The 26,434-nt window shown below is 41.4% G+C and overlaps 1 protein-coding gene across 1 annotated transcript in view; it reads right to left on the bottom strand.

The window, feature by feature from the left end:
• LOC309547579 (clathrin heavy chain 1-like) overlaps positions 1-26,434 on the bottom strand; it is a 280,201-nt gene that overhangs the window by 43,676 nt on the left and 210,091 nt on the right. Inside the window, exons 15-21 of the mRNA XM_082247451.1 lie at positions 22,891-23,016; positions 21,073-21,215; positions 14,461-14,695; positions 12,274-12,396; positions 11,604-11,749; positions 11,285-11,468; positions 10,979-11,171 (exon numbers count right to left, since the gene is read on the bottom strand). Coding sequence (XP_082103577.1) covers positions 10,979-11,171; positions 11,285-11,468; positions 11,604-11,749; positions 12,274-12,396; positions 14,461-14,695; positions 21,073-21,215; positions 22,891-23,016 — 1,150 coding nt within the window. The remainder of the gene's footprint in view (positions 1-10,978; positions 11,172-11,284; positions 11,469-11,603; positions 11,750-12,273; positions 12,397-14,460; positions 14,696-21,072; positions 21,216-22,890; positions 23,017-26,434) is intronic.

The following is a 26,434-nucleotide window of genomic DNA, read 5'->3' as shown; positions in this document are numbered from 1 at the left end:
GTTAACAAATAAAAAACTGAAAAATTGGGCGTGCAAAATTATTCAGCCCCTTTACTTTCAGTGCAGCAAACTCTCTCCAGAAGTTCAGTGAGGATCTCTGAATGATCCAATGTTGACCTAAATGACTAATAATGATAAAATAGAATCCACCTGTGTGTAATCAAGTCTCCGTATAAATGCACCTGCACTGTGATAGTCTCAGAGGTCCGTTTAACCGGTTGCCGACTGCGCACAGTATATTTACTGCGGCAGTCAGCCCCGGCCAGGCAGAGTGACGTAGATCTACGTCGCTCGCCTGTCACTGGGTTTTGAGCCAATAGCGGGAGAGCGCGTGGCCGCTGAGGCGCGCACCCGCCTTGGCTCGTTCACGGAGGAGTGCGGGTGTGTGACCGGCGGACCCGATGTCCGCCGGTCACACTACGATCGTCGGTAGAGCGGGAGAAAGGCAGAGCGGCTTATGTAAACAAGCCACCTGTCATTCTCCCCTGTGTAAAAATGGAGATCAGACGGTTATACTACGTAGAACCATTGATCTCTGTTTTTACACTAGTAGCCATGTCCCACTACAGTTAGAATCACGCCCCTAGGACACACTTAACCCCTCCCTGTCCAATACAGTTAACCCCTTCCCTACCAGTGTCATTTTTACAGTAACAGTGCACATGTATAGCACTGATTACTGCAGTAATGTCACTGGTACCCCCAAAAGTGTCAAAAATGTCAGTCAAGGGTCCGATCTGTCCGCCGCAATGTCGCAGTACCGCAAAAAAAAAAAAAAAAAAAAAAAAAAATCGCAGATCGCCCCCATTATGCGTTAAAAAAAAAAACACCAAAAATGACAAAAATCTTTCCCTTTGTTAGTAAACGCGATAACTTTTGCGCAAACCAATCAAAATACGCTTTTTGCGATTTTTTTTTACCAAACATATGTAGCATAAAAATTGGCCAAAAATGTTAAAAAATTTTGATTTTTACATTTTTTTGAGGGGAATTTCATATAAAAAAAAGTGAAAAATATTGTTATTTTTGCAAAATTTACGCTCTTTTTTTGTTTATAGCGCATGATCAAAAAAATCGCACAGGTGATCAAATACCACCAAAAGAAAGCTCCATTTGTGGGAAAAAAAAGGACGTGAAATTCGTTTAGGTACAGCGTCGCACGACCGCGCAATTGTCCGTTAAAGTCACGCAGTAAAAAAAAAAATCGCAAAAAAACCCCTGGTCAGGAAGGGGGTAAAATCTTTCGGGGCTTAAGTGGTTAAAGAGCAGAAAGCATCATGAAGAACAAGGAACACACCAGGCAGGTCCGAGATACTGTTGTGCAGAAGTTTAAAGCCGGATTTGGATACAAAAAGATTTCCCAAACTTTAAACATCCCAAGGAGCACTGTGCAAGCGATAATATTGAAATGGGAGTATCAGAACACTGCAAATCTACGAAGACCTGGCCGTCCCTCTAAACTTTCAGCTCATACAAGGAGAAGACTGATCAGAGATGCAGCCAAGAGGCACATGATTACTCTGGATTAACTGCAGAGATCTACAGCTGAGGCTGGAGACTCTGTCCATAGGACAACAATCAGTCGTATACTGCACAAATCTGGCCTTTATGGAAGAGTGGCAAGAAGAAAGCCATTTCTTAAAGATATCCATAAAAAGTGTAGTTTAATGTTTGCCACAAGCCACCTGGGAGACACACCAAACATGTGGAAGAAGGTGCTCTGGTCAGATGAAACCAAAATCGAACATTTTGGCAACAATGCAAAACGTTATGTTTGGCGTAAAAGCAACACCGCTCATCACCCTGAACACACCATCCCCACTGTCAAACATGGTGGTGGCAGCATCATGGTTTGGGCCTGTTTTTCTTCAGCAGGGACAGGGAAGAGGGTTAAAATTGATGGGAAGATGGATGGAGCCAAATACAGGATCATTCTGGAAGAAAACCTGATGGAGTCTGCAAAAGACCTGAGACTGGGACAGAGATTAGTCTTCCAACAAGACAATGATCCAAAATATAAAGCAAAATCTACAATGGAATGGTTCACAAATAAACATATCCAGGTGTTAGAATGGCCAAGTCAAAGTCCGGACCTGAATCCAATCGAGAATCTGTGGAAAGAACTGAAAACTGCTGTTCACAAACGCTCTCCATCCATACCTCACTGAGCTCAAGCTGTTTTGCAAGGAGGAATGGGCAAAAATTTCAGTCTCTCGATGTGCAAAACTGATAGAGACATACCCCAAGTGACATACAGCTGTAATTGCAGCAAAAGGTGGCGCTACAAAGTATTAACTTAAGGGTGCTGAATAATTTTGAACGCCCAATTTTTCAGTTTTTTATTTGTTAAAAAAGTTTGAAATATCCAATATATTTCGTTCCACTTCATGATTGTGTCCCACTTGATGATTCTTCACAAAAAAATTACAGTTTTATATCTTTATGTTTGAAGCCTGAAATGTGGCAAAAGGTCGAAAAGTTCAAGGGGGCCGAATACTTCTTGCAAGGCACTGATATAGATATATATATATATATATATATATATATATATTCTACTCTTTTACACCAATCTGAGTGTAGGGCTTTCCGATTCCAATTGTTTTTTTGGGATTGCCGCCTTGGCTGCGTTTATTAAATTTGGGACTATCGTACTTTTGTAATGTTTGTAGGTTTTATGGAATAGACAAGCCCAAGGATCGTCAACCATATCTACTCCTGTGATTTCCCCAATGCATTGTTGCACATTCCGCCAATAATCACGGATCTTAGGGCAGTTCCACCAAATGTGGGCCATCGTGCCCAACATACCACAGTTCATCCAACATAGAGGGGACTTCTCTGGTTGACTTTTTTGTACTATTACCAGTGTCCTATACCATCTTGATAAACATTTATAGTTCCTTTCAATGGTATTTACATTGACCACATAATCATGGGCAGCTTTCAACAATACATTTACTTCTTAGTTCTTTTAATCAATGTTCCTAGCTCCTTTTCCCATGTTTCCACAAATGGAGGTCTCCCTAGGCCCACCATTTCCGTAAGCATTTTGTATATCTGAAATATGCTGTTTTACTTTGGTTTGTGGGCTACATAGTGTTTCCACTAAGTTCCTTCTCAGATCTTATCGGCTGTGGTAGGGATCCCACAAAGTGCTTTAACTGGGAATACCTCCATTCATTCAGAGACATGTTTTTACTTTTCATTTTAAGCTCATGATATGTTCTTATCTTCCCTCCTTGTGTTATATTTTTAATCCAGTTGCAAAAATGTGTCTCAGTCCCAGGTGCAAAGTATCTTGTACCATTTAGTGATAACAGTGGTAAATTGTAATTCCATTTAGCCTGCCTGTGTATCGTGTCCCATATTTTGTACACTACTTTAGTCATTTTGTGTGTGCGTTCATATGTGCCCCAATACTTTGGAGGAATCCAAATACTTTTATTTATCTGTGTGCCACTTAATGTGGTTTCTATCTTAACCCATCTTTTATCTGAGTTTATTTTTGTCCATTCTATCATTCGCGATTTTACAACTGCATTGTAATATCTTTGAAAATCTGTTGTTGCTAAACCCCTCCGTGTTTTCCCTTTACTATGTGTCGCAAATTGTATTCTTGGCTTCTTTCCCTGCCAAATAAACTTTGATATTATTTTCACTGTTTTGAACCACGTCTGTGGGATGTCTATTGGGAACATTTGAAATTTATATGAAATTTTAGTAAGTATTACCCATCTTAACCATGTTTTTTTGTCCCAACCATGAGAGGGGCCGTAGTGATAGTTTTTTTTTCTAGATCTGCTGTTATCTAGTTTAAAATAGGGATGTAGTTCGCATTATATAAGCTTTTTAAAGATGAAGTTAGCTTTATCCCTATTTTAATACAGATTTTGCCCATGTAAATGGAAATTCCTTTTGTAAGGCTATTTCTTCTCTCCTATTTAACCCTATATTAAACATTTCTGATTTTATTGCATTGATCTTACAGTTTGATAGCTCCCTGTATTTTTTTTTTCAGTTCTTTTATTACATTTGGGAGATTTATTCTAGGGTTAGTGATGTAAAACAGGACATCGTCGGCATATGCTGCCACTTTATGTTCTTCAGGTCTCACTTTTACTCCTGCTATGTCTACATTATTCTGAATGGTGGGTAATAATGGTTCCAACGACAGGGCAAACAGGGGTGAAAGCGGATATCCCTGTCTTGTCACGTTAAGCATTCCAAAAGGAGGAGAGAGGTTTCCATTTACTTTTACTGAAGCCGTCGGGTTCTTATATAATGCTCTATCGTTCATCCTAGGGTCAATACCTAGTTCTTCCATTGTTTCCAACATTCCCCCAGTACACCCTGTCAAATGCTTTTTCCGCATCTATTGACAGTAGCACATAAGGGGCCTTAAAACCTCTAGATTTTTGTAATAAGAGTAACTTTCTTATCCCGTTATCTTTCCCCTCTCTACCTGGGATGAAACCTGTCTGGCCTGCCTGAATCCATTCAGGCATTAGCTCTTTTAATCTAGTTGCTAGAACTTTTGTATAAAGTTGTGTGTCAGAATTTAATAACGCTATTGGCCTGTAGCTACAGCACAAAGTTGCATCCTTTCCCTCTTTTGGAATAACCGTTATGAACGCTAGGAATCATTCTGCTCTCATTCCCTTCACATCTCCTATCCCATTTATATAACATAACTTTGGTATTAATATTTCCTCAAACGTCCTGTAATAGCGTGTGGTAAACCCATCGGGTCCTGGGTTCTTTCTTATTGCTGAATTTTTAATGCAATCTTTATCTCCTCCAGTTAGATTGGTACCTCGAAGGCTTGTAATTGTTCTTTATTCTAGGGAATTTTGTCTCCTTTATATATTTTTACATATTTTGTTTTCTTTTTTGTTCTTCAAATGGTCCCTTTTGCCTCACTGTATATAAGGCTCCATAATAGCTGTGGAATGCTTTAGATATTTCTGTTTTTGAATATACCATTTCTCCTCGATTTTTAATTCTTTCAATATAATTGATCGATTTTTTATTCTTGAATGTTGTTCTTGCTAAATATTTCCCTGGCTTCTTTCCCCGTTTATATGTTTCGTTGGCAACTCTGTTAAAAACTTATCTGGTCTCTTCTTATACGAGTTTTTTTTTAATTTATCCCTTTTTATTACTGGGGCTTGTTGTATCTCTGCTTCTTTTTTTTTTTTTATTGTTTTCCAAAAATACTATATATAGAATACACAACCATATCAATAAAAAAAAAGAAAGAAACAGACATAGCAAATATACCTTAATTATTACCTTAACCAACTCCTTTTATACCTCCCCCTCCTTTCCCCATCCTCTCTCTTCTTTTTTATCTTCCATCTTCCTTTCCTCTCATTCCTCCTCCCTCCTCCTCTCACATCCTCCCATCAGCTCGGTGTATCTCCTTGTTTTTTTTAAACTCTTTCCAACTTTCCCAGATATTTATATATTTTCCTCTCTCGTCTTCTCCGTTACATCTTAGGTATTCTAAATTTCTTATTTTTTTCACTTTTTTAATCCATTCGCCTACAGAAGGGGCTTCTTTTTGCCAATGTAGGGGTCTTTTTTGCTGCATTAATCAAGCGTGGAATTACAGTTCTTTTGTATTGTTTTACTGAGCCTTTTATACCATGAAATATGCCACCTTTCTTCAGGTACCTCTTTATTTGTAATCCCCTTTATTTGTTCAAACACTCCCTTCCAATACTTTTTTATTGTAGGGCATTCCCACCATATGCGTGTCATAGTTCCCATTACTTTACATCCTCGCCAGCAATATGGCGATTTCCCTGTCTGGAATTTATGTGCTTTATCTGGTGTTATATACCATCTAGACATACATTTGTAGTTCATTTCCACTATATTGATATCCACCGCAGAGCCATGTACCGTCTTCATAATTTTTCTATCTGTTGATCTCTACCCGGGCTCCCAATTCTTTTTCCCACTTTTCCATGTATGGCGGTACTGCCGGTTCCGCCATTGCCTCCAAGACCTTATATATTTTAGCAATACTATTCTTTGTACTTTTTAATGCACATATACGTTCAAAGGGCAACAAATCCTCCTTAGATCTTAATGGTTATGGCAATGACGCAACAACAATATATTTAAACTGGGAGTATCGCCATTCATCTATCCATCTCTCTTTTTTGTGCCTTAATTCTTGTAGTGTACATAACTTCCCTCTTTCATTATGTCCTTCAACCGTGCATCCTCATCCCCTATCCATTCCCTATATAACTTTCCATGTCCTGGTGGAAAAAAACTTTAACCTTAATGGGATCAAAGGTGAATTATATTTCCATTTTGCCTGTTAAGGAATGAAGTCCCAAATTTTAAGTGCATGTAGTGCTATTATATGTGCATTTGTGTCTAATCTTCCAAATTGTGAAGGTATCCATATATTTTTTTCCTAACTGCGCATTGCTAAGTGTGCATTCTAGGGTCACCCATCTTTTATCACTTTTTTTGTTTTACTCCATTCCAGTACTCGTGAAAGCACTGCAGCATGGTAGTATTTTTTAAAAAATCTGGTACTGGTAGCCAACCTTGCAATTTGTCTTTAATTAATACTGAGTGCTGTATTATTGGTTTCTTCTTATCACATATTGATTTTAGTGTCTTAAAATAGGTCTGCGGTAAAGGAATTCGCAACATTTGGAACTTATACAAAATCTTTGGTAGTATTGCCATCTTTATAATATTTATTCGTCCTATCCATGACAGGGGCCGTGTTGCTATTTTTTTTCATTTCCATTCTTATTTCATTTAATAGTGGGATATAATTTGCTTTATATAGATTCCCTAAAGATGATGTTATTTTTATTCCTAGGTATTTTAATCCTATTTTCTTCCATACAAAGGGAAACTCCTGTTGTATGGCCTGTTCCTCCTGTTTACTCACATTTATATTCAGGATCTCTGATTTTGTGGGGTTAATTTTTAAATTCACCATAGTATTTTAATATTTCCATTAAATTCAGCAGAGTTATCCTAGGATTGGATATGTAGAGCAAGACGTCGTCCGCATACGCCGCTACCTTATGCTCCACATCTCCAACCCTTATCCCCCCCACATCCGGGCTATTCTGTATAGTCGCCAGTAAAGGTTTTAGTCACAACACAAACAGCATCGGAGATAGGGGGCATCCCTGCCTCCTTCCATTATACATTTCAAGAGGTTTGGACAAAGTCCCGTTAATTTTTACTATTGCTATAGGATGTCTATATAGCGTTTTAATCCAGTACATCATCCACTGGCCTATTCTCATTACCTCTAATGTCTTCATCATAAATTCGCAGTCTACCCTGTCAAATGTTTTTTCAGCATCTACTGACAGTATTAATTCTGGGGACTTACTCATTTGCTGTAATAGAAGTAATGTTCTCACCCCATTATCCTTTCCTTGCTTTCCTGGAATAAAACCTACTTGATCTCCATGTACCCATTCCGACATCAGCCCCTTCATCCTTGTGGCTAATACTTTTGTAAATAAATATTTGCATTTAAAAGAGAGATTGGTCTATAGCTTGAACATAATGTTGCATCTTTCTCTTCCTTTGGTATGATTGTAATGGAAGCTAATAGTGCTTCCTTCCTCATCTTATACCATGTCCCTAGTCTGTTCATATTTACACATAATTTTGGTATCAAGAGATCTTTAAACTTTTTATAATAGTTGATCGTAAATCCATCAAGACCCAGACTCTTTCCTGATGCAGTATTTTTTAAAGCTATTTCGTATACTGTATCTCTGCTTCTACATTCTTTTTAGGTTTTTGTTCTAACTCGTGTATTTCTGTTATTAGTCTATTTATATTGATGACTCCATTTTTCTTAGAGCCTATCGAAATCAGTATGCCCCCGATGTATGCCTTGTGGGCTTCCCACACTGTCGCGTCTGATATATCTGGGGTTTCGTTACATTTAAAGTATTGTTCTAGTTCTTTACCCATCTCTTCCCTTATTTCTGCATCTTGTACAAGTTCTTCATTAAGCCTCCAAATATTCACGCACTTTTTCAATCTTATCAGTTTTATTTTCATAATTACTGGGGCGTGATGTCAAAGTGTCATAATTCCTATTGAGGTATGAACGACCGATTTCAACATTCTATGTTCAGTTAAACTGTTGTCCAATCTTGAGTACATCCCGTGCACAGGGGAGTGGAATGAGTAATCCATGTCCCTGGGGTGTTGTGTTCTCTATACATCTACCAGCTGACAGTGAAACAGTTTCTTTTACCGATATGCGATCCCAAAATATCGGTAACGAAAAACCGATATCGGTCGATCACTAATAACTCGTGTTTAGAATCCTACCAGAACAAATGTAATGTGAGTGCCTGCAGAGAAAAAATGTGTTCATATCAATAATTAAACCTAATCAGGGAATCTGTCTACAAGTGCCAGACCTTCTCAAATTTCCTAGGGCAACCCCTGGAAAAATAGGTAGCTTTTATAACCCTATTGAGCGCTTCCAGAAGGGCAGATTAGGGGCTGTGTCTGATTTTCACTTGAGCACTATCGCCTTCCTGGCATAAAATAAGAAGAGAGTATGCATTGCCCTACTAATGGCCAGAGAGTCAACTAATCCCAGGAGGCAAACACCAACTTTTACTGGGACCTGTATAGTAGTTAGGGAAGATAAACGGGGTCACTTCCCGCCAGTAGCTACTATTCTGGGGGCAATCCCGAAAGATATGGGAAAATCGATCAGAGTCACTAGAGCATTCTGAACAGCAAGAAGAGGAATTAGGGTATATACGATGTTGTCGTTGTGGTGTAAAATAAATTCTGTGCACTATTTTAAATTGGATCAGCCGGTCTTTAGTCGATATTAGTGCTTGAAATAGGCTGTCCCAGAGATCTTCCCAGTCTTCATTGTCCAGGTCCTTCTCCTCCAAACACCACGCAGTTAGCAGGGCACCTAGTCCCACATGAAGTAGTGACTTGTAGATCACAGAAAGTGTTTTTTGAGACCGTCATCCCAGAGGAGAACCTCCAAATTGAACTGCTCCATTTTTAACAAGGATGACACAAATTGCGCTGCATAGGCATGTTGGAGTTGCAGGAATCGGAAGAAGAACTCATTAGGCAGTGTATATGTATCTTTCAACCTATCAAATGTAAATAGTGCACTCCCATCACAAACATCTGAAAGGTATCGGATTCCTTTAGCAGCCCAAAGATCGGGGTATTGTAAGGAATGGAATTCTGGTAGCATGGGATTGAACCAAAGCTGGGTTGATGGGGACTCCCCTCTTAACCTTAGTCTGATAATCCTGGGCCTAGCTCAGCAACCCCCTCTAGATAAGTAGACAGGCTTATCAATCATCACAGAATAATATAGTGTTGCTTCCCCCTGATCCCCACTGTATTATGACCCAAACGTCTGCGTGAACTTAGCAGAAGCAGTAGAGCCACCATAAGATCTTTACTAGAGCATGTGAATGTTCCCATGACCAAAATTAATTTTCCTCTTCTTCCTATGTCCCACTCCTGTACTCGTAATTAAAGTAATTCGTAGTAATACAAAACTAATTGTGTAATCGCAAATGTTCGAAAAATTATGGAGGGGGAAAAAAAAAAATTGTAAATAAGGGCAGCTTCCTCGTATTGGCTGATGTGCAGTTGTGATTTCATCAGCTCACCTCTTCACCTCAGCCAATCAGAGGAAGCTCTGAAGGTTTCATCCCACTGCTGGAACACAGAGCTGTATGTTGTATGTAGCTGAGGCTACATACAGTTTATACATCGCTTCCAGCTGCTGTAACTGTTAGTGAAGTAAATAGTTAATTTGGACCAGCTTGGTCCAAATAAACGAACAATAAATTAAACCTGGAGATCTGCTTTAAGATGAAGTTAAAAATTGACAATAGAAGTGGAGGCCAAAAAGGAGGGGTAACGTTTGTAACTTCCTAAATGAAAGTATGAATAAAAATAAGTTTTCATCAAGAAGATGCTGATAACAGACAAAGTAAATACTTGACCCTTGATGATGCCATCGGCTAAACATTGTTCTACCCCCCACTGATCAAAAGAAAAAAAAACAGAGTCAAAAAAATGGCACCTGGAGGAATACCCCAAAGTCTCACACTATCAAAAAAAAAAAAGGAAAAAAATAAATTTGTAAAATATGCATCCTTTATGTCGATAAATGCTAAGTAGTCTCCATGATTAGGGAGTTGTTTACACTTGCTTTGCTCTCTGAAGAGAGGATTTGACAGGTGGCATGGCAGTCATTCGCCACCTGTATAACCCCCCCTTAATGCCAGACTACTGCGCTGCAGCAATGTGCATTGCACACAGTTGCAAGGTGGCTGCAACATGGTCTCATTCACTTAAATGAGTTCTGTTTGTCAGCAAGTTGAGCCTGCGGAACCCTACAGGAGGTATAGCTCAAAAGATTCCATTGGAAATTTTTGAGGGAGTACAAAGGTGTTGAGATAGAGGACGGAAGGATGGCCCCCTCAGTTTTGGAATTAGAAACAGGTTTACCCCTGAAACCTTTAGTGAAATGAAAAAGGAAACAATAATAACTTCCTGGTCCAAAAATCTTGGAACAGCTAAAAAAAAGTTCAGTGAGACATTGCTGAAATACACGAAGAAGCAAAAGAATCAATTTATGCTCTTGGGTGGGCAGGACCTTGCTGCTGAAGCAAATTTATCGGCAGCTTTTGAGTTCTAGGATTGCCATAGGTGTCTGGAAGCCCCATAAGCTGAGGAGGATGAAAAAACTGTCCGGGAACTGTATTCTGACTTGGAGTAACGGAAGGATTATTTTTATTCAGGACATGAAAGCTGGTCCTCCTGCCTCTAAATCATTAGTACAAGACCCACAGCTGTCAATTCCTAACAGGTATAGCAATGCCCATTTTTTTGGCCTGTGAAAATCTTTTATGAATAATTATCCTCCGACTGCGAATTCTTTCTTGTCTGTATTAAAAACACTCACCATTCTTACTTGCTGCGTGCACCACTTCCATATAAGCAGAGGGGTCATCTGCTTTAATGTAGGAGTCGATAGCTTCCTTGACCAAGTCTTTCTGCAGTTGCGCTCTACCCAGCTGACTCCATACTGCTGGCTCATTGCATCTTTCTGCAAATTCATATGCACGGTCCAGATTCCCGATGTGCTCAATCAATACCTGCAAGTTGTAGGGGAGAAACAACCATTAAAGAAAAACATATTGATGTCAAGGTATTGCCCTTTACATTATTTATAACCACTTTTCATAAATTAACAGAAAATTTCCTTCACCTGTATGGCAGACGTGTTAACATCAAACTTCCTAAAGATAGCAAAGGCCTCCTCAAACAGCTGGTTGCTGATAGCAATGTTAGCAATGTCTGGTGCATCATAGTTATCTAAGCGGTTGATATACTCCATTACACGTGTTCGGTCAGCCTTGATGGCAGTTAGTATCAATAGATTCTGCAGGTTCCTGAAAGCAAACAGTCACTCAACAGACATGATTTATGCATGTTGCATTATTACAAACAGCCACATTTTAGCCCTTCCATGCCACCCACTATTGTTTCTATCCTCTTCCTAGAATTCTATTACCTCCCCATCTGACCTGTGCTCACTGAACACGGAGTTGTCCAAAACTATCTTCTCAAGAAGCTCAATGAGTTCATTAGGGAGATCAGCAGTCATAAATGCTTTCACAGTCACTGACACTTCTTCGGGATCCTGTGTCTCTGACAGAGCAGTCTGCACCACCTTTGTGGGGAAAAAATACACCCAAAGTACTGAAGGTGTCCAAAACAATTCACCACACAAGATTAATGTAACCTGATTTTTCATGCATAGGATAAACTGTTCCCATACTGTACACAAATTATTTAACACTGCTACATACAAACATGATTTGCTGAGAAGGATTACGTTTGTTTGGAATGGTGGAAGGGTAATACTCTCCCTCTAAATGACAGCACTCAAAAAGAACATTTAAATACACTTTTTTTTTTTAAGGTTCCAATAAACAAAAACCTGTTAGGAAGGTATGAAATTTGAAGTGAGAACTATTTAATTCTTTGTGTGAGAAGTATGTGGAAATTACCTAATTCTAGTATATTCTGCATTTGTACACAACTTTATTCCACTAAGCTTGGGACAAATCAGCATTACAGCTTTAGTTTACATATAAATAGAGATATACAAGTAGAGAATAGAATGCATATAAGATCAACAGTAAATTTATTATAAGGGGTGTAAGAAAAGGCAATTAGTAACAGTTAATATACCTGGTCAATCAGCTGTCGCCTGAATGGATTATTTTCTTCAAGAACGCTGGCCCACAGGTCAGCATCTTTCCGTCGCACTAGGTAACGAGCTTCACTCTTAAACAAGGAGTTTTCATTGCACACCTGAATAGGAGAGAATAATTTAACTTCTCAGTTTAGGGAGGAAAAAAAGGAAAAGTAACTTTCCCAAGACGGATGCTAAATTGCTTTAAAGATACCATTAGGCAGGATAAATTTTTTTTTTTTCTCCCAGGGACTTTGGGCTAAGAAATATTTCCTTTCTTTAAATATCTATGGTAATCTCCATTGCTCTGAAGTTCTAGAGAATTTAGCAGACCTTTGCCTGGCTGTGGCACAGCCAGAAGTGTAAAAGGTAAATCTATCCACTGACACTCCTGAGACAAGAAGATTATAGATATGGGTTTGCCTCAAGCACGTTTCAATCCACTTACTCATGACGGACTCTCTAACTCTGCTGGAAATCCCTTTCAAGCATCCACTACTTTTTCAGTAAAATGTTTTCCAAAAGTTGCCTTTGAGGTTTCTTCCTCCTGCTAGCTTGAGGTAATGTCCCTGTGTTGCTGATCTTCGCTTCAAATTGAAAATACTGTCCTGAATCTGATTTACATCCTAAGTAAATTTAAAGTTTCATATCATGGCCCTCCTTTCCTCAAGACTGTACATATTAGGTTTCTAGAGTCTCTCCTGATATGCTTTATATCTAAAACTTTAGGTGAGGTCTCCAGAACTGAACACAGTATTCAAAATTTGGGCTTAATCTGGCCATACATTAGTAAAATTTTCAAACATTGGTATGAATATTTGTACAAATGTTCCCACTACATTCTATGACATGACAAATGTTGTTTAAAAGTACAAATAGAGAAAAAGCTCAGCCACCGCACACCATCCAAGCCCAGCGTGTAACAAGTGATAGCATATAGGTAACTTAACCTCCATGACTGAGCCTCATAGGTGGGGCGAAACATGTTGGGGGGGGGGGGGCGCAGCCTGGATGAAGTAAGGCTGAGGCTATCACTTACTACATGCTGGGCTTGTATGGTGTGTGGTGGCTGAGATTTTTCCCCATTTCCTCTGTGGATTACATGGAGTCAGGGGGGATTTCTAGCCTGACCTGCACCCTCAGTGGTAGACACCAAATGAGGGACATAGATGCCGGTGTGGGGACCCTAAAGTTGGTTTAGGTTGTGCAAAAGTACTTCAGAAGCTTGCTTTTAACATTTGATTTTGGAACAAATGGACTTTCCCGGACGAAAACACATACACTGTTGTCGTCATTATGGTCAAAAACGAATGTCAATTTGAATCCACTAACAATGTTCCTAAAATTCTAACAAATTTCTTGTAGAGTATAGCCTGCCTAACTAAAGATCTACATAGAGGAAATCAGGACTTCTTTCCTCCTTGATCGTGATTCCTCTAGTGGTGCACCTAAGAATTCTATTATTTTTCTCCACTGTTTGCTCAATTTGCAGGTACATGCATGCAGCACTTCCAAAAAATAAATAAATAAAAACAATTTCCAACACATTTCAGTGAAAGTAATGTCCCAAAAAAATGTCTCAAATTAACTGCAAAACCCTCCAGTCCACTGGGCCTTGCTTGAGGGCCCCAACTGAGACTACTCAGTGACACACTCCCCACCACCAAGAGCAGCAAGGATTCTCATTAAATTGTTGGACCTCAGAATCTAGGTCATGCCACCCTTGTGTATGAAAATATCTTCATACAGATTTAGTCAAGCTACCAGCCATAATGCTGCTCATAATACAGTACTGCAAGACATAGGACGTCTTGAGGTGGGATCATATGGTGGCATTTCTGTGTTTTTTGGCATTTACTTTGTATATTTTAATAAACCTCACCATTACCCTGCATCATTTGAAGTATTCCTTTTTTTAACATGTACACTGGAGAGGAACTGCAGTGCCGTATTGTTTTCAGCATGGCTGGTGGTTTCACTAATCCTGTATGGGTATAAATTTCATACACGTGTGGCTTCACTTCCTAGATTCCGAGTTCCAGCTATATGGTAAGAGTCTTTGGTGCGCTTGGTGGTGGAGACAGTCGTTAAGGAGTCTCACTTTTGATGCTGAAGCAAAGCAAAATGAAGTAAAGGGTTTTGCAATTCATTTGAAATATATTTAAATGACTAGCAGAACCAACCTTTATAAGCTCCAAGTCACACTGACCCCTCTCATAAGCTACACAAGCCAGATGTGGGTCCCTTTTTTCACAGTATTTGCCCACTACACAGCTGTCATAGAAAGGGTTCTCCCGCAGGAAGCGTTCAGGATTGTTGTTGCTGTCAATGTAGATCTTGGCCAGAGCATTGTGTGTTGCTGGCTCCTCACAGCCCTCATGGATTCTGGATTCCAGCCATGGTAAGAGTAGTTTTAGCCTGATATGGAGAAGACAAGAGATTAAAGAATGCCATCCAATGTAGCAGGCAACAAATTAGAATGCCACAATACAGTAGCAATTATACACATGGCTAACATCAAATAAAAGTGGCAGCACTTCCAGCATAAAAACTAGTCCTTTATTGAAGATCCATTAAAAATAAAGAGAGACAATTAACAAATAAATCCTAAGATGTATTAGCAAACGTGTTTCACACTGCTGTGCTTAATCATTGCCATAGCATACACATGGCTAACAACCCCCCCAAAAAATGTAAGTTTTATGTATAAATACATACAGAAAAGGAGCACGTTGGATAAAAATTAAAATGAGATTTCTGACTTACCAGTAATTAGGCCAATGTGGCAAACTGGAAAAACTTGAGACCTGAACCTCCACCTGGTAGCACTAAAAAAAGACCGATGCCCAGATGGTAGCCTTGCAAATCTGAGAAAGTTATGCTGAAAAGCCCATGTAATACTAACAGATCTGGCAGAGTATGCTTTAACAGGTAAGCGAGTAACTCTAACTCTCTGATTGTAGGCTCCATTGATAACTTGCCTGATCCACCTCTTAATGGTGGATCAACAAGCAGGCAGGTACCATGAGGGAATACAATTGCCTAAACGAGGCAGTAGATGATTGGTAGACTCTCACAGTGCTTACCATGTCAAGACAGTGGAGAGAAAGCACCTTGCAATGATGAGGAGCAGAAGAAAGAGGGAAGACTGATGTCTTGGTTGAGTTGGAAGGAAGAGGCCACTTTAGAAAGGAAGGAGGACTTAAGACAACCTCATCCTTGTGCAACACTAGGAAGAGCTTCATACAAAATAAGGGCTCTAACGCAGAGACCCTCCACCCAACAGGTTCAAAAGGAGGTCTCTGAATGTTGGAGAGAACCAGATTAAGGTCCCATGGAGATGAAGGGGAGCATACAGAGGGAGAAATGTGTGCGGCACCTTGTATAAAGGCCTTTAACTAGGGAGTAAGAGGCCAGGGGTCTTTGAAACAAAATGGCTAAGATCTTCCATTTTATGGTACTCCAAGTCAGATGTGGATTCAGACCTGACAAGCGGAATGACAAGACACATCCCATGTACTTTTTTTTCTTGACTCGCACAAAGCAAAAGCCAGGTCTAATGGTACAGTTTGTGAGAAGTCGATATTCTAGCCTTTTAGGAGGGAAGGGATGACCAAGTCCAGTAGACCTCTGTCTCTTGGGACAATGGCTTCAACAGCCAAGCCAAGTTATTAGAACCAGCGACCAATAAGAATTACCAGAATATCATCCACCTCAATCCTGCTGAACAGGAGAGGGAGAATCTGGAGAGGCAGGAAAGGCATAGTTTAGGTTGAACTGATCCCATGGTATGACCAGAGCATACACTGCAAATGCCTGAGGCTTTCTGGACCTGGCGACAAACCTTCACAAATTGTTTGCCAGAAGAGCTACACCTGGCATCCTCCACTTGCGGCAAAGGGCTTGAAAAACCTCCCAGTGGACAGCACACTCCCCTGAGCCCAGGTGCTGGCAACTAAGACAGTCCACCCACAAGTTTTTTATGCCTGGCATGTATATGGTGTACACAAACAGAATGTGCAGTTCTGCCAAAGAGGATCAAATCTGCATGCCTGTGGGACAACAGGTTGCATTTTCCAACTAGATTCTCCTAGAGTGCCCATGAAGTTATGGGGACCAGTGCTGGACAGACAACCAAATTGCTCTAACCACTAGAATGATGATGGGAAGGAGCGCCAACTTCTAGAATGAGGAAAAACTGAATTTTTGACTTACTGTAAAATCCTTTTCTCTTAAGTTCATTGACAGACGCAGTTCTCTCTGGGTTCTGTCATGGGCAAGAACATTCGCTAGGTTCAACTTGAACGATGCCGTGGAGTTTAGCATGGTCACCTTCGCACAGCTGCCGCTGGCATGGTCGTGTGTACATGCTCACGGATGGGCCAAGGTCAGTCTCAGCTGCGGTCTGCCTTTACTTTTCCCAAGTTGCTGCCACAAATTTTTCGCAGGGTCGAGGCGGAAGGGATTCCAGTCTTTCTCGTGGCTCCGGAAGGGCCTCGCCGAGCTTGGTACGCCGGCCTGGTCAGGTTGGCCACACACGCTCCTTAGAGAATTTCTCTCAGGGAGGAGTTATTGTCTCCCGTCTGACTTTGCGGTCGCTGACTTTGACGACTTGGCTGCTGAATGCCAGGTGCTGAAGGACAGGGGTTTGGCTGCTTCAGTGATTCCCACCCTGCTTGAAGCGTGGGAAGCGACGTCTAGGGTGAATTTTGTTTATTATACGAGTCGTATACAGTCGTATATTGCATGGGCTCCCCCTCGCTCTTACTAGGTAGCCCGGATCTTGGCTTCCTTCAATGGGGAGTTGATCACAAGTTGGCCTTGAGCACTGTCAAGGGTCGGGTTTTGGTTTTGGCAAATTTCTTCCGAAGGCCATTGGCCGCCTGTGCCCTGGTGCGTGACTTCTTCCAGGGGGTGCGACACTTGGTGCTTCTGGTGCGACCTCCGTCACCCACTGGGGACCTTGATTTGGTGCAGTCGGTTCTATTAGACCCTCTGTTTGCGAGTATTCTAGGGTATCCCCTGCCTACCTTATTACAGAAGGTGGCCTTCTTGGTTGCTGTCACTCTGCGTGCAGGTGTCAGCACTGGCGACATTGTCCTGTCGTTCTCCCTATAGGATGATCATGGGGCCAAGTGGTACTTCATCCAGATCAATCTTTCCCTCCGAAGGTGGTTTCTGGTGTTCACTTGCACGGGGACATTGTATTCCAATCTTGTGTCCTGAGTCCTCACATCCTAAGGAATGTGCATTGCTTACTCTGATTAGAGTGCGGGCACTCCAGGTGTACTTGGCGACTACTGAGTCTTTTCTGAGTCAGGCTCGTTCTCTGTCCTTATGGATGGCCCGTGAACGGGACTGCCTGCGTCTGCTGCATCTATTCCCGGATGGATCGGACAGACGGTGGTGCAGGTACAGTGGGTACGGAAAGTATTCAGACCCCCTTAAATTTTTCACTCTTTGTTATATTGCAGCCATTTGCTAAAATCATTTAAGTTCATTCTTCTTCCTCATGAATGTACACATAGCACCCCATACTGACAGAAAAACACAGAATTGTTGACATTGTTGCAGATTTATGAAAAAAGAAAAACTGAAATATCACATGGTCCTAAGTATTCAGACCCTTTGCTCAGTATTTAGTAGAAGCCCCCTTTTGATCTAATACAGCCAGGAGTATTTTTGGGAAAGATGCAACAAGTCTTTCACACCTGGATTTGGGGATCCTCTGCCATTCCTCCTTGCAGATCCTCTCCAGTTCTGTCAGGTTGGATGGTAAACGTTGGTGGACAGCCATTTTTAGGTCTCTCCAGAGATGCTCAATTGGGTTTAAGTCAGGGCTCTGGCTGGGCCATTCAAAAACAGTCACGGAGTTGTTGTGAAGCCACTCCTTCGTTATTTTAGCTGTGTGCTTAGGGTCATTGTCTTGTTGGAAGGTAAACCTTCGGCCCAGTCTGAGGTCCAGAGCACTCTGGAGAAGGTTTTTGTCCAGGATATCCCTGTACTTGGCCGCATTCATCTTTCCCTCGATTGCAACCAGTCGTCCTGTCCCTGCAGCTGAAAAACACCCCCACAGCATGATGCTGCCACCACCATGCTTCACTGTTGGGACTGTATTGGACAGGTGATGAGCAGTGCCTGGTTTTCTCCACACATACCGCTTAGAATTAAGGCCAAAAAGTTCTATTTTGGTCTCATCAGACCAGAGAATCTTATTTCTCACCATCTTGGAGTCCTTCAGGTGTTTTTTAGCAAACTCCATGCGGGCTTTCATGTGTCTTACACTGAGGAGAGGCTTCCGTCGGGCCACTCTGCCATAAAGCCCTGACTGGTGGAGGACTGCAGTGATGGTTGACTTTCTACAACTTTCTCCCATCTCCTGACTGCATCTCTGGAGCTCAGCCACAGTGATCTTTGGGTTCTTCTTTACCTCTCTCACCAAGGCTCTTCTCCCCCGATAGCTCAGTTTGGCCGGACGGCCAGCTCTAGGAAGGGTTCTGGTCGTCCCAAACGTCTTCCATTTGAGGATTATGGAGGCCACTGTGCTCTTAGGAACCTTAAGTGCAGCAGAAATCTTTTTGTAACCTTGGCCAGATCTGTGCCTTGCCACAATTCTGTCTCTGAGCTCTTCAGGCAGTTCCTTTGACCTCATGATTCTCATTTGCTCTGACATGCATTGTGATCTGGAAGGTCTTATATAGACAGGTGTGTGGCTTTCCTAATCAAGTCCAATCAGTATAATCAAACACAGCTGGACTCAAATGAAGGTGTAGAACCATCTCAAGGATGATCAGAAGAAATGGAAAGCACCTGAGTTAAATATATGAGTGTCACAGCAAAGGGTCTGAATACTTAGGACCATGTGATATTTCAGTTTTCCTTTTTTCATAAATCTGCAACAATGTCAACAATTCTGTGTTTTTCTGTCAGTATGGGGTGCTATGTGTACATTCATGAAGAAGAAGAATGAACTTAAATGATTTTAGCAAATGGCTGCAATATAACAAAGAGTGAAAAATTTAAGGGGGTCTGAATACTTTCCGTACCCACTGTATATTCAATTAGGGGTCAGGTCCTACCTTTCCCTGTTTCGGCGCGTTCTACTCGGGCGCCTAGTGCTCCCTGGGTTTTTCGCTACCTGGTAGTCTGTTCACACCTTTACCACGTTTTAAAGGGTGGATGCGCTGGCATCTGCAGATGCCTCTTTTCGGCCACAAGGTTTTTTTTTTGCTGGCTGCTGTTTGGAGGGCTTTTGGCCTTCATTGAGGGTGTTTACTATTGTTTTCAGGGGTGCCTCATCTTTTGTGCTGATGAGTCCTATGTTGCCTGGTCGGCTATGTATGACCTTGGGGACTTGTTCTTTTCTGCTGTTCCCAACCCTCATTTATGGCACTGCTTTGGGACGTCCCTACTGATAGGAATCAGACAGAACTGTGTCTGTCAATGAACGACAGAGAAAACTGGATTTTTGACTTACCATAAAATCCTTTTCTCTTAAGTTCATTGAAGGACGCAGTACTCGCCCCTCTATTCTGAGTTGGGTTGGTGTTACTTTTCTGACACTGCTTTGATACAAAACTGGCATCCTATGCAGGAAGAGAGAGGGTGTACCCTCAGGGACTGCCCATAGGCATAGCCAGAACTTTTTTCTGCCTAGTGTCCTACTCCTGTAGGGGGCAGTATTACCAAATAACCAGACAACCAAATTTCTCTAACCACTAGAATGAGGATGAGAAGGAGCTGCAACTTCTAGAATGAGGAAAAGAAAAGATAAGGAAACTTGTGTGGCAGATGGGCCAGTGGGAGGCAGGGAGTCATACTGGGGACAACTATCAAAATAAAAGGTAGTAGGGCCCCATGTTATTAAACTATGACTCCGGTGTGAGCCAAGAGCGGACCCTGAGCGTGCAAGGCCATATGACCCTTTTCCCTTAAACCGGTCACCTGCCATGCTTTGCAAACTGTAGCCCCAATAAGAGTATTCACAACCTCCATTGTCGTGGAGAGGGAGGGAATAGACTGCTGTAAACCCAGGGGTCAAAATGTGACCGCTGTGCTTTGTTAATGGAGAGCTGGGAGCTTCTGACAGTCAGGAGGCATGCAGACTTGGTATCCCCCAAGAGAATGAGGCAGCATGGTCGCAGTGAGCGCCAGGGCTGTGCAGCAGCAGTGTATGCCAGGGCAACACAGTGGAAATTTCATTCAAGCATATTAACACTGGGAAAGTGCATGCCACAGTAGTAAAATGGTACCAGATTCAACTTAAAAAAATATTGCAGCTGCCTTCTCCAAGCCACAGCCACTGGATGATAAATAGGTTCTTGTCACTCTGAGCAGGAATATTTAAAGGGCTCTAACCTTGTACTCATTTCTGCAGCTTGTATGCTGGTAGGATTAGAAGGGGCCATACCCAATTTGGCTTCACCTTCTACGATGGACATGCTTTCCCAAGGGGTCTTTGGGATAGGGCTGAAGTCTACCAACTATACAGGCTAACCCCTCTTCTTCAGTCTGGCGGGGTCAAAGTACTGTAACTCACAAGCACAGCCAAGGAGCCAACTGATGTGGAAGCTGCAGAACGAGTCACGGTGGCTCAAGTGCAGCCAGGGACTTTGTCAAATAAACTTTCATAGGAAAAAGGTAATCGAAACCCAGTAGAGAGAAAAAAGGTCCATCAACCAAATACACTAGCAAAAATCTGAGGCTAGCTAGGAATGGGAGGCGTTATATATGGACTGTATTGTAGGACTAAAAAAATAAAAAACGAAGTTTCATCAAACTCAAACACTCTTTACCTGTTTCTTTTTTCCACTTCTGCCACAAGCTCATCTGTTGAAAACTGGCCATGAACCACCATGATGAGGTTCTTAATGACATCTTCTGAACAGTCCACATCAAGCAATCCTCCCACTACTGCTGGAATACGGCTGGGGTTCACCTAGGTGTGAAGAAAATGCATCTAATGTGAAGGTATTAAAAAGATGCTGCAGTCTAGCAGTACTACATTCATGTAAAAAGTTGCATAATTTATCACTTACTAACATGCAAGATGTGTGGTTGCAGAACTATTTCCAAGACTCTAGGATAAACAAGAACTCAAACATCAAGTACATTTCTTGTTACTTTTTGAGGTACTTTGTGAGGTTAATACTTTTTTAAAGCAGATGTAAACCCACTAAGTTAGATTAAACTAAAAATCTAAAAACAGACAGGTAGAATTTTTATGACAGAAGAGACCCTTTCTTGCTGCCTGTCAGAGTTTGTGTACACTGAGCCGAATATGCACAGCTCAGCATACATTTACAGCATAACTCTGTGCTGTGATGATGTGACTCCCATATGCATGTGCAGGATTAAGGCCAATGCAGTCTACTCAATCCAGCGGCCAAAGAATCAGAGCCCAGAAGGAAGACTGGGAGAGGATCAAAGTTCCCATGACCTACTGAAGTGATGACAGTGCAGCGCTGAAGGGGATCACTTGCCAGATTAAGTCAGCCATAATATGCAATGTGTACAAGCATATTATGGCTAAAAGCTCCTAGTGCGCATTTTTCAAAATGTTACATTTTTCTTTGGGGGATATTTAAAGCATCACTAAAAAAGTGAGTACTTACCTGTCCAACGGTCCCTCACAGGTATCTTCTTCTGAGTTCCAGTCTTTGAGCCTCTTCATTGGCCGGAGGAGGATGTTAATTTCTGCACAGGAGCTAGTCATCCCGGCAATCAGAGACCGGTCCGGCACTGTAAGCTGAGCTGCACAGTTAAGTTTACAGTGCCGGAGAAGACGGTGAGCAGGCAGGTTGGGGAATTTTATTGCCGGAGAGACAATGCATGTGTTATGTGCAATGAAAGTCTGCCTGCTTGTGGTTTCTTACAACGGAACTTCAGTTCTGCTTTAAGGCATGTGTGAATGATAAGAGTTATTAATGTGCTTATGTTTGCTCTCAAACACAATTGTCAAGTCACATGTGAAGCACCATGACAACTGCAGATTAAACAGAGGCTAAGATGGCAAATTCCTATGCTGTAAGGAATAGGACGGCCTAGTTATGTTTTAAACTCAAAATTGCTGTAAAGCCTGCCAATAAAAAAAAAATCGTTTGACTCCTCCTTTCTTGATGGGCTTTTTGTTCGTGTGGATCTTGATAGATTCGGCTTGACATCAGTTTGAGGTCCCTTAAAGAGAATTTAGGATTCACTGATATGCATAGGGCCTTCAGTTGATCTTCTTTTCATCTGCATTTGATCTGCTTGAAATAAGCTTTGTAGTCCCAAAGATGTAAATTGGGATGCAAAACTCGTGTGATATGAACGAACATCTGTCAATACAGGCTCTCATACAGCTGAAAAGGCACCTGCTTGTTGTCCACAGTACCAAGACCTGCCACAATATCTCATGTGAATAGTCTATAGAGAGGGACAGATTGACCCAATTGCTATCTCCAGTCAATTAAAAAGTCTCCATGTGCGACAAGGAGTGCCGTTACTGTTGTAAGCTGATGGTATCACTGGATATTGAGACCACAGATGTCTCAATCCTCCAAGTATCATATCATGCATTAAAACTAGGCCATAAATGACTATCCTAAGTGGCTAATCTTTAAGTTACTTACCTTTTGCACATAGATTTCAATGTACTTCTGGAGGTTATTGCGATACAGGTACAACACTAAATCATGGACAAAGTCAAATCGGTCACAGACAATAATTAATGGAAGCTGGTCTGTAAGTTTGGCCTCCTAAACATAATGGAAAAAAAAAAAAGCATTAGCAAGATGTACTTCACACAGTGACAGTTGACATTTTTTACATAACAAAAAGATATGCTTTTTTGAATACAAGAATAGCAAGATATAAAAAAAAGAATGCAGCTTAATCTGTGACTTATAGTTTAGCAAGACTCATCATTGGCCTTTTACATAGGTCTAAGCAGTAGCGATTATCACAATCAGGAGTTAGTGCATATAAGAGGCTTTAAAAATGACAGTATTACATCTTATGAGGCAAGAAAAGGACAAAAAACAATTGTCAAGGACCCCACCAAAATCCTTATAATTTCAAGTTATCTATTTCGGTCTCTCAATGAGTTTTAAGTTTTAACCTAATATGCAGGTTTGTGGCAGAAGGGGTGAAGAACATGATGTATAGTGGGGGGATCAATTTTTGAGGCTCACTGCCACGTGTTACCTCTAATAATGGAATAGACACCAGTGGTGGGTAGGAAGTGGAAACTGATTATGTATGGCATGGCGTAATTGTAGGCAGCAAAAGAGCATATACTGCAATTAGGAAGTACAAATTCCTCCTTTAATAAATTAAAATGTTTAAGACCCCCAGCAGTGAGCAATTGGTGCAAGTAGTAAACGCCCCTAAAGGCCCATAGTTCTGCATTCGGAATCATTAGGAGTTCAGGTAGATGTTTATTATGCCATAAGGGGGGAGAAACCATGGATCATAGGGAGATTCAGTATGGTCAAGGCCAAGTCTCAGACACGTTTGTGATGGTATAGAAGTCCAGTGTATGCAACGGCCACAGTGGAGCCTTGCAGACCACGCATTACTGTGCATAAAGGATGTGGTATGACATGAACAAGCAAGGTGCATATTAAAGTGGTTGAAAACCCTTACCTATACCCAATGAAGTTACAGGCTTAGGTAATCCAGAGATGAAACATATCCTCCTACATTACGTTGTACCTGTCTATCTGAAGTTTTCTCTTCTCTACATCCGTTCACAGTGCAGAATTTACACAGGATCTCTCAGCTCTCAAAATCAGGGGGTGGGGAGCTAAAGTTACAAACTTCAGAGCTCAGTGAGGGGAGCTCTGAGCCTTGACTGAAAGGAAAGGGACACTACCCACTTCACACAGGAACAGAGCTGAGGCTTTCAATCACAGACTGTTTGTTGGAGGTCCCTCCACATCACCTTTTTTCTCTTGGTGTCAGGAAAACACGTCAGAAGTGATTAATGCTGATAGCAGAAGAACAGGGCCGCAAAGAGAAATTACACCAAGTGCTCGGGATTGAAACACATTATAGAGGGATATGCTTTGTACATACAGCTGCAAGAAAAAGTATGTGAACCCTTTGGAATGATATGGATTTCTAGACAAATTGGTCATAAAATGTTATCTGATCATCATCTAAGTCACAACAGCAGACAATCACAGTCTGCTTAAACTAATAACACACAAAGAATAAAATGCCATGTTTTTATTGAACACACCATGTAAACACTCACAGTGCAGGTGGAAAAAGTATGTGAACCCTTGGATTTAATAACTGGCTGAACCTTCTTTGGCAGCAATAACTTCAACCAAACGTTTCCTGTAGTTGCAGATCAGACGTGCACAACGGTAAGGAGTAAGTCTTGACCATTGCTCTTTACAGAACTGTTTCAGTTCAGCAATATTCTTGGGATGTCTGGTGTGAATAGCTTTCTTGAGGTCATGCCACAGCATCTCAATCGGGTTGAGGTCAGGACTCTGACTGGGCCACTTCAGAAGGTGTATTTTCTTCTGTTTAAGCCATTCTGTGGTTGATTTACTTCTATGCTTTGGGTCATTGTCCTGTTGTAACACCCATCTTCTGTTGAGCTTCAGCTGGTAGACAGATGGCCTTAAGTTCTCCTGCAAAATATCTTGATAAACTTGGGAATTAATTTTTCCTTTGATGATAGCAATCCGTCCAGGCCCTGATGCAGCAAAGCAGCCCCAAACCTTGATGCCCCCACCACCATACTTCACAGTTGGGATGAGGTTTTGATGTTGGTGTGCTGTGCCTCTTTTTTGCCACACAGGGTTGTGTGTTCCTTCCAAACAACTCAACTTTGGTTTCATCTGTCCACAGAATATTTTGCCAGTACTGCTGTGGAAAATCCAGGTGCTCTTGTGCAAACTGTAAACGTGAAGCAATGTTTTGTTTGGACAGCAGTGGCTTCCTCTGTGGTATCCTCCCATGAAATCCATTCTTATTTAGTGTTTTACGTATTGTAGATTCGCTAACAGGGATGTTAGCATTCGCCAGTGACCTTTGTAAGTCTTTAGCTGACACACTAGGATTCTTCTTCACCTCATTGAGCAGTCTGCGCTGTGCTCTTGCAGTCATTTTTACAGGACGGCCACTCCTAGGGAGAGTAGCAGCAGTGCTAAACTTTCTCCATTTATAGACAATTTGTCTTACCGTGGACTGATGAACAGCAAGGCTTTTGAAGATACTTTTATAACCCTTTCCAACTTTATGCAAGTCAACAATTCTTAATTGTAGGTCTTCTGAGAGCTCTTTTGTGCGAGGCATCATTCATATCAGGCTATGCTTCTTGTGAAAAGCAAACCCAGAACTGGTGTGTGTTTTTTTTATAGGGCAGGGCAGCTGTAACCAACACCTCCAATCTCATCTCATTGATTGGACTCCAGTTGGCTGACATCTTACTCCAATTTGCTCTTGGAGTTGTCATTAGTCTAGGGGTTCACATACTTTTTCCACCTGCACTGTGAATGTTTACATGGTGTGTTCAATAAAAACATGGCAACATTTCATTCTTTGTGTGTTATTAGTTTAAGCAGACTGTGATGGTCTATTGTTGTGACTTAGATGATGATCAGATCACATTTTATGACCAATTTGTGCAGAAATCCATATAATTCCAAAGGGTTCACATATTTTTTCTTGCAGCTGTATTTCATGTGTGAGGTTTAGAAACAAAGGTTTGGTAACATTGCTGGTCAGATTTGTCTGTGACAGAGGTGGGATAGTTGAGCAGCAAGATATTACAATTTAGGGTTAAGGAGGGCTGCACCTCCCCCGCAGGCTGACTGAATTCTTTAAGGTGCACCAAGGAAGCTTGTGTCTACCGTTTCCCCAGACAAAACTTTTTAATGATGGAATCCATGAGTTTAAAGTGCTTTAATGGAAGGTACTCAGGAGAATGCTACAGGAGATATGGGATCTTGGGCAAGAATGGGATTTTTGTACTAACCGTAAAATCCATTTCTTGGAGTTCGACGGACACAGCACTCCATAAATCATAACTACTGGGTTATATTGCCTCCTCCAGGAGAACTAGGCAGAACAAAAAATACCTGGCTATGCCCATGGGCCGTCCTCAGCTTGGTATAGAACACTCCACTCTGCTCTAGGTAATCAGTTTGGTAGCAA

The sequence above is a fragment of the Pelophylax lessonae genome (genome assembly GCF_965119305.1).
Source record: "Pelophylax lessonae genome assembly, chromosome: 1".
NCBI lineage: Eukaryota > Metazoa > Chordata > Amphibia > Anura > Ranidae > Pelophylax > Pelophylax lessonae.
This window is presented reverse-complemented; position numbering and strand designations above follow the sequence as displayed.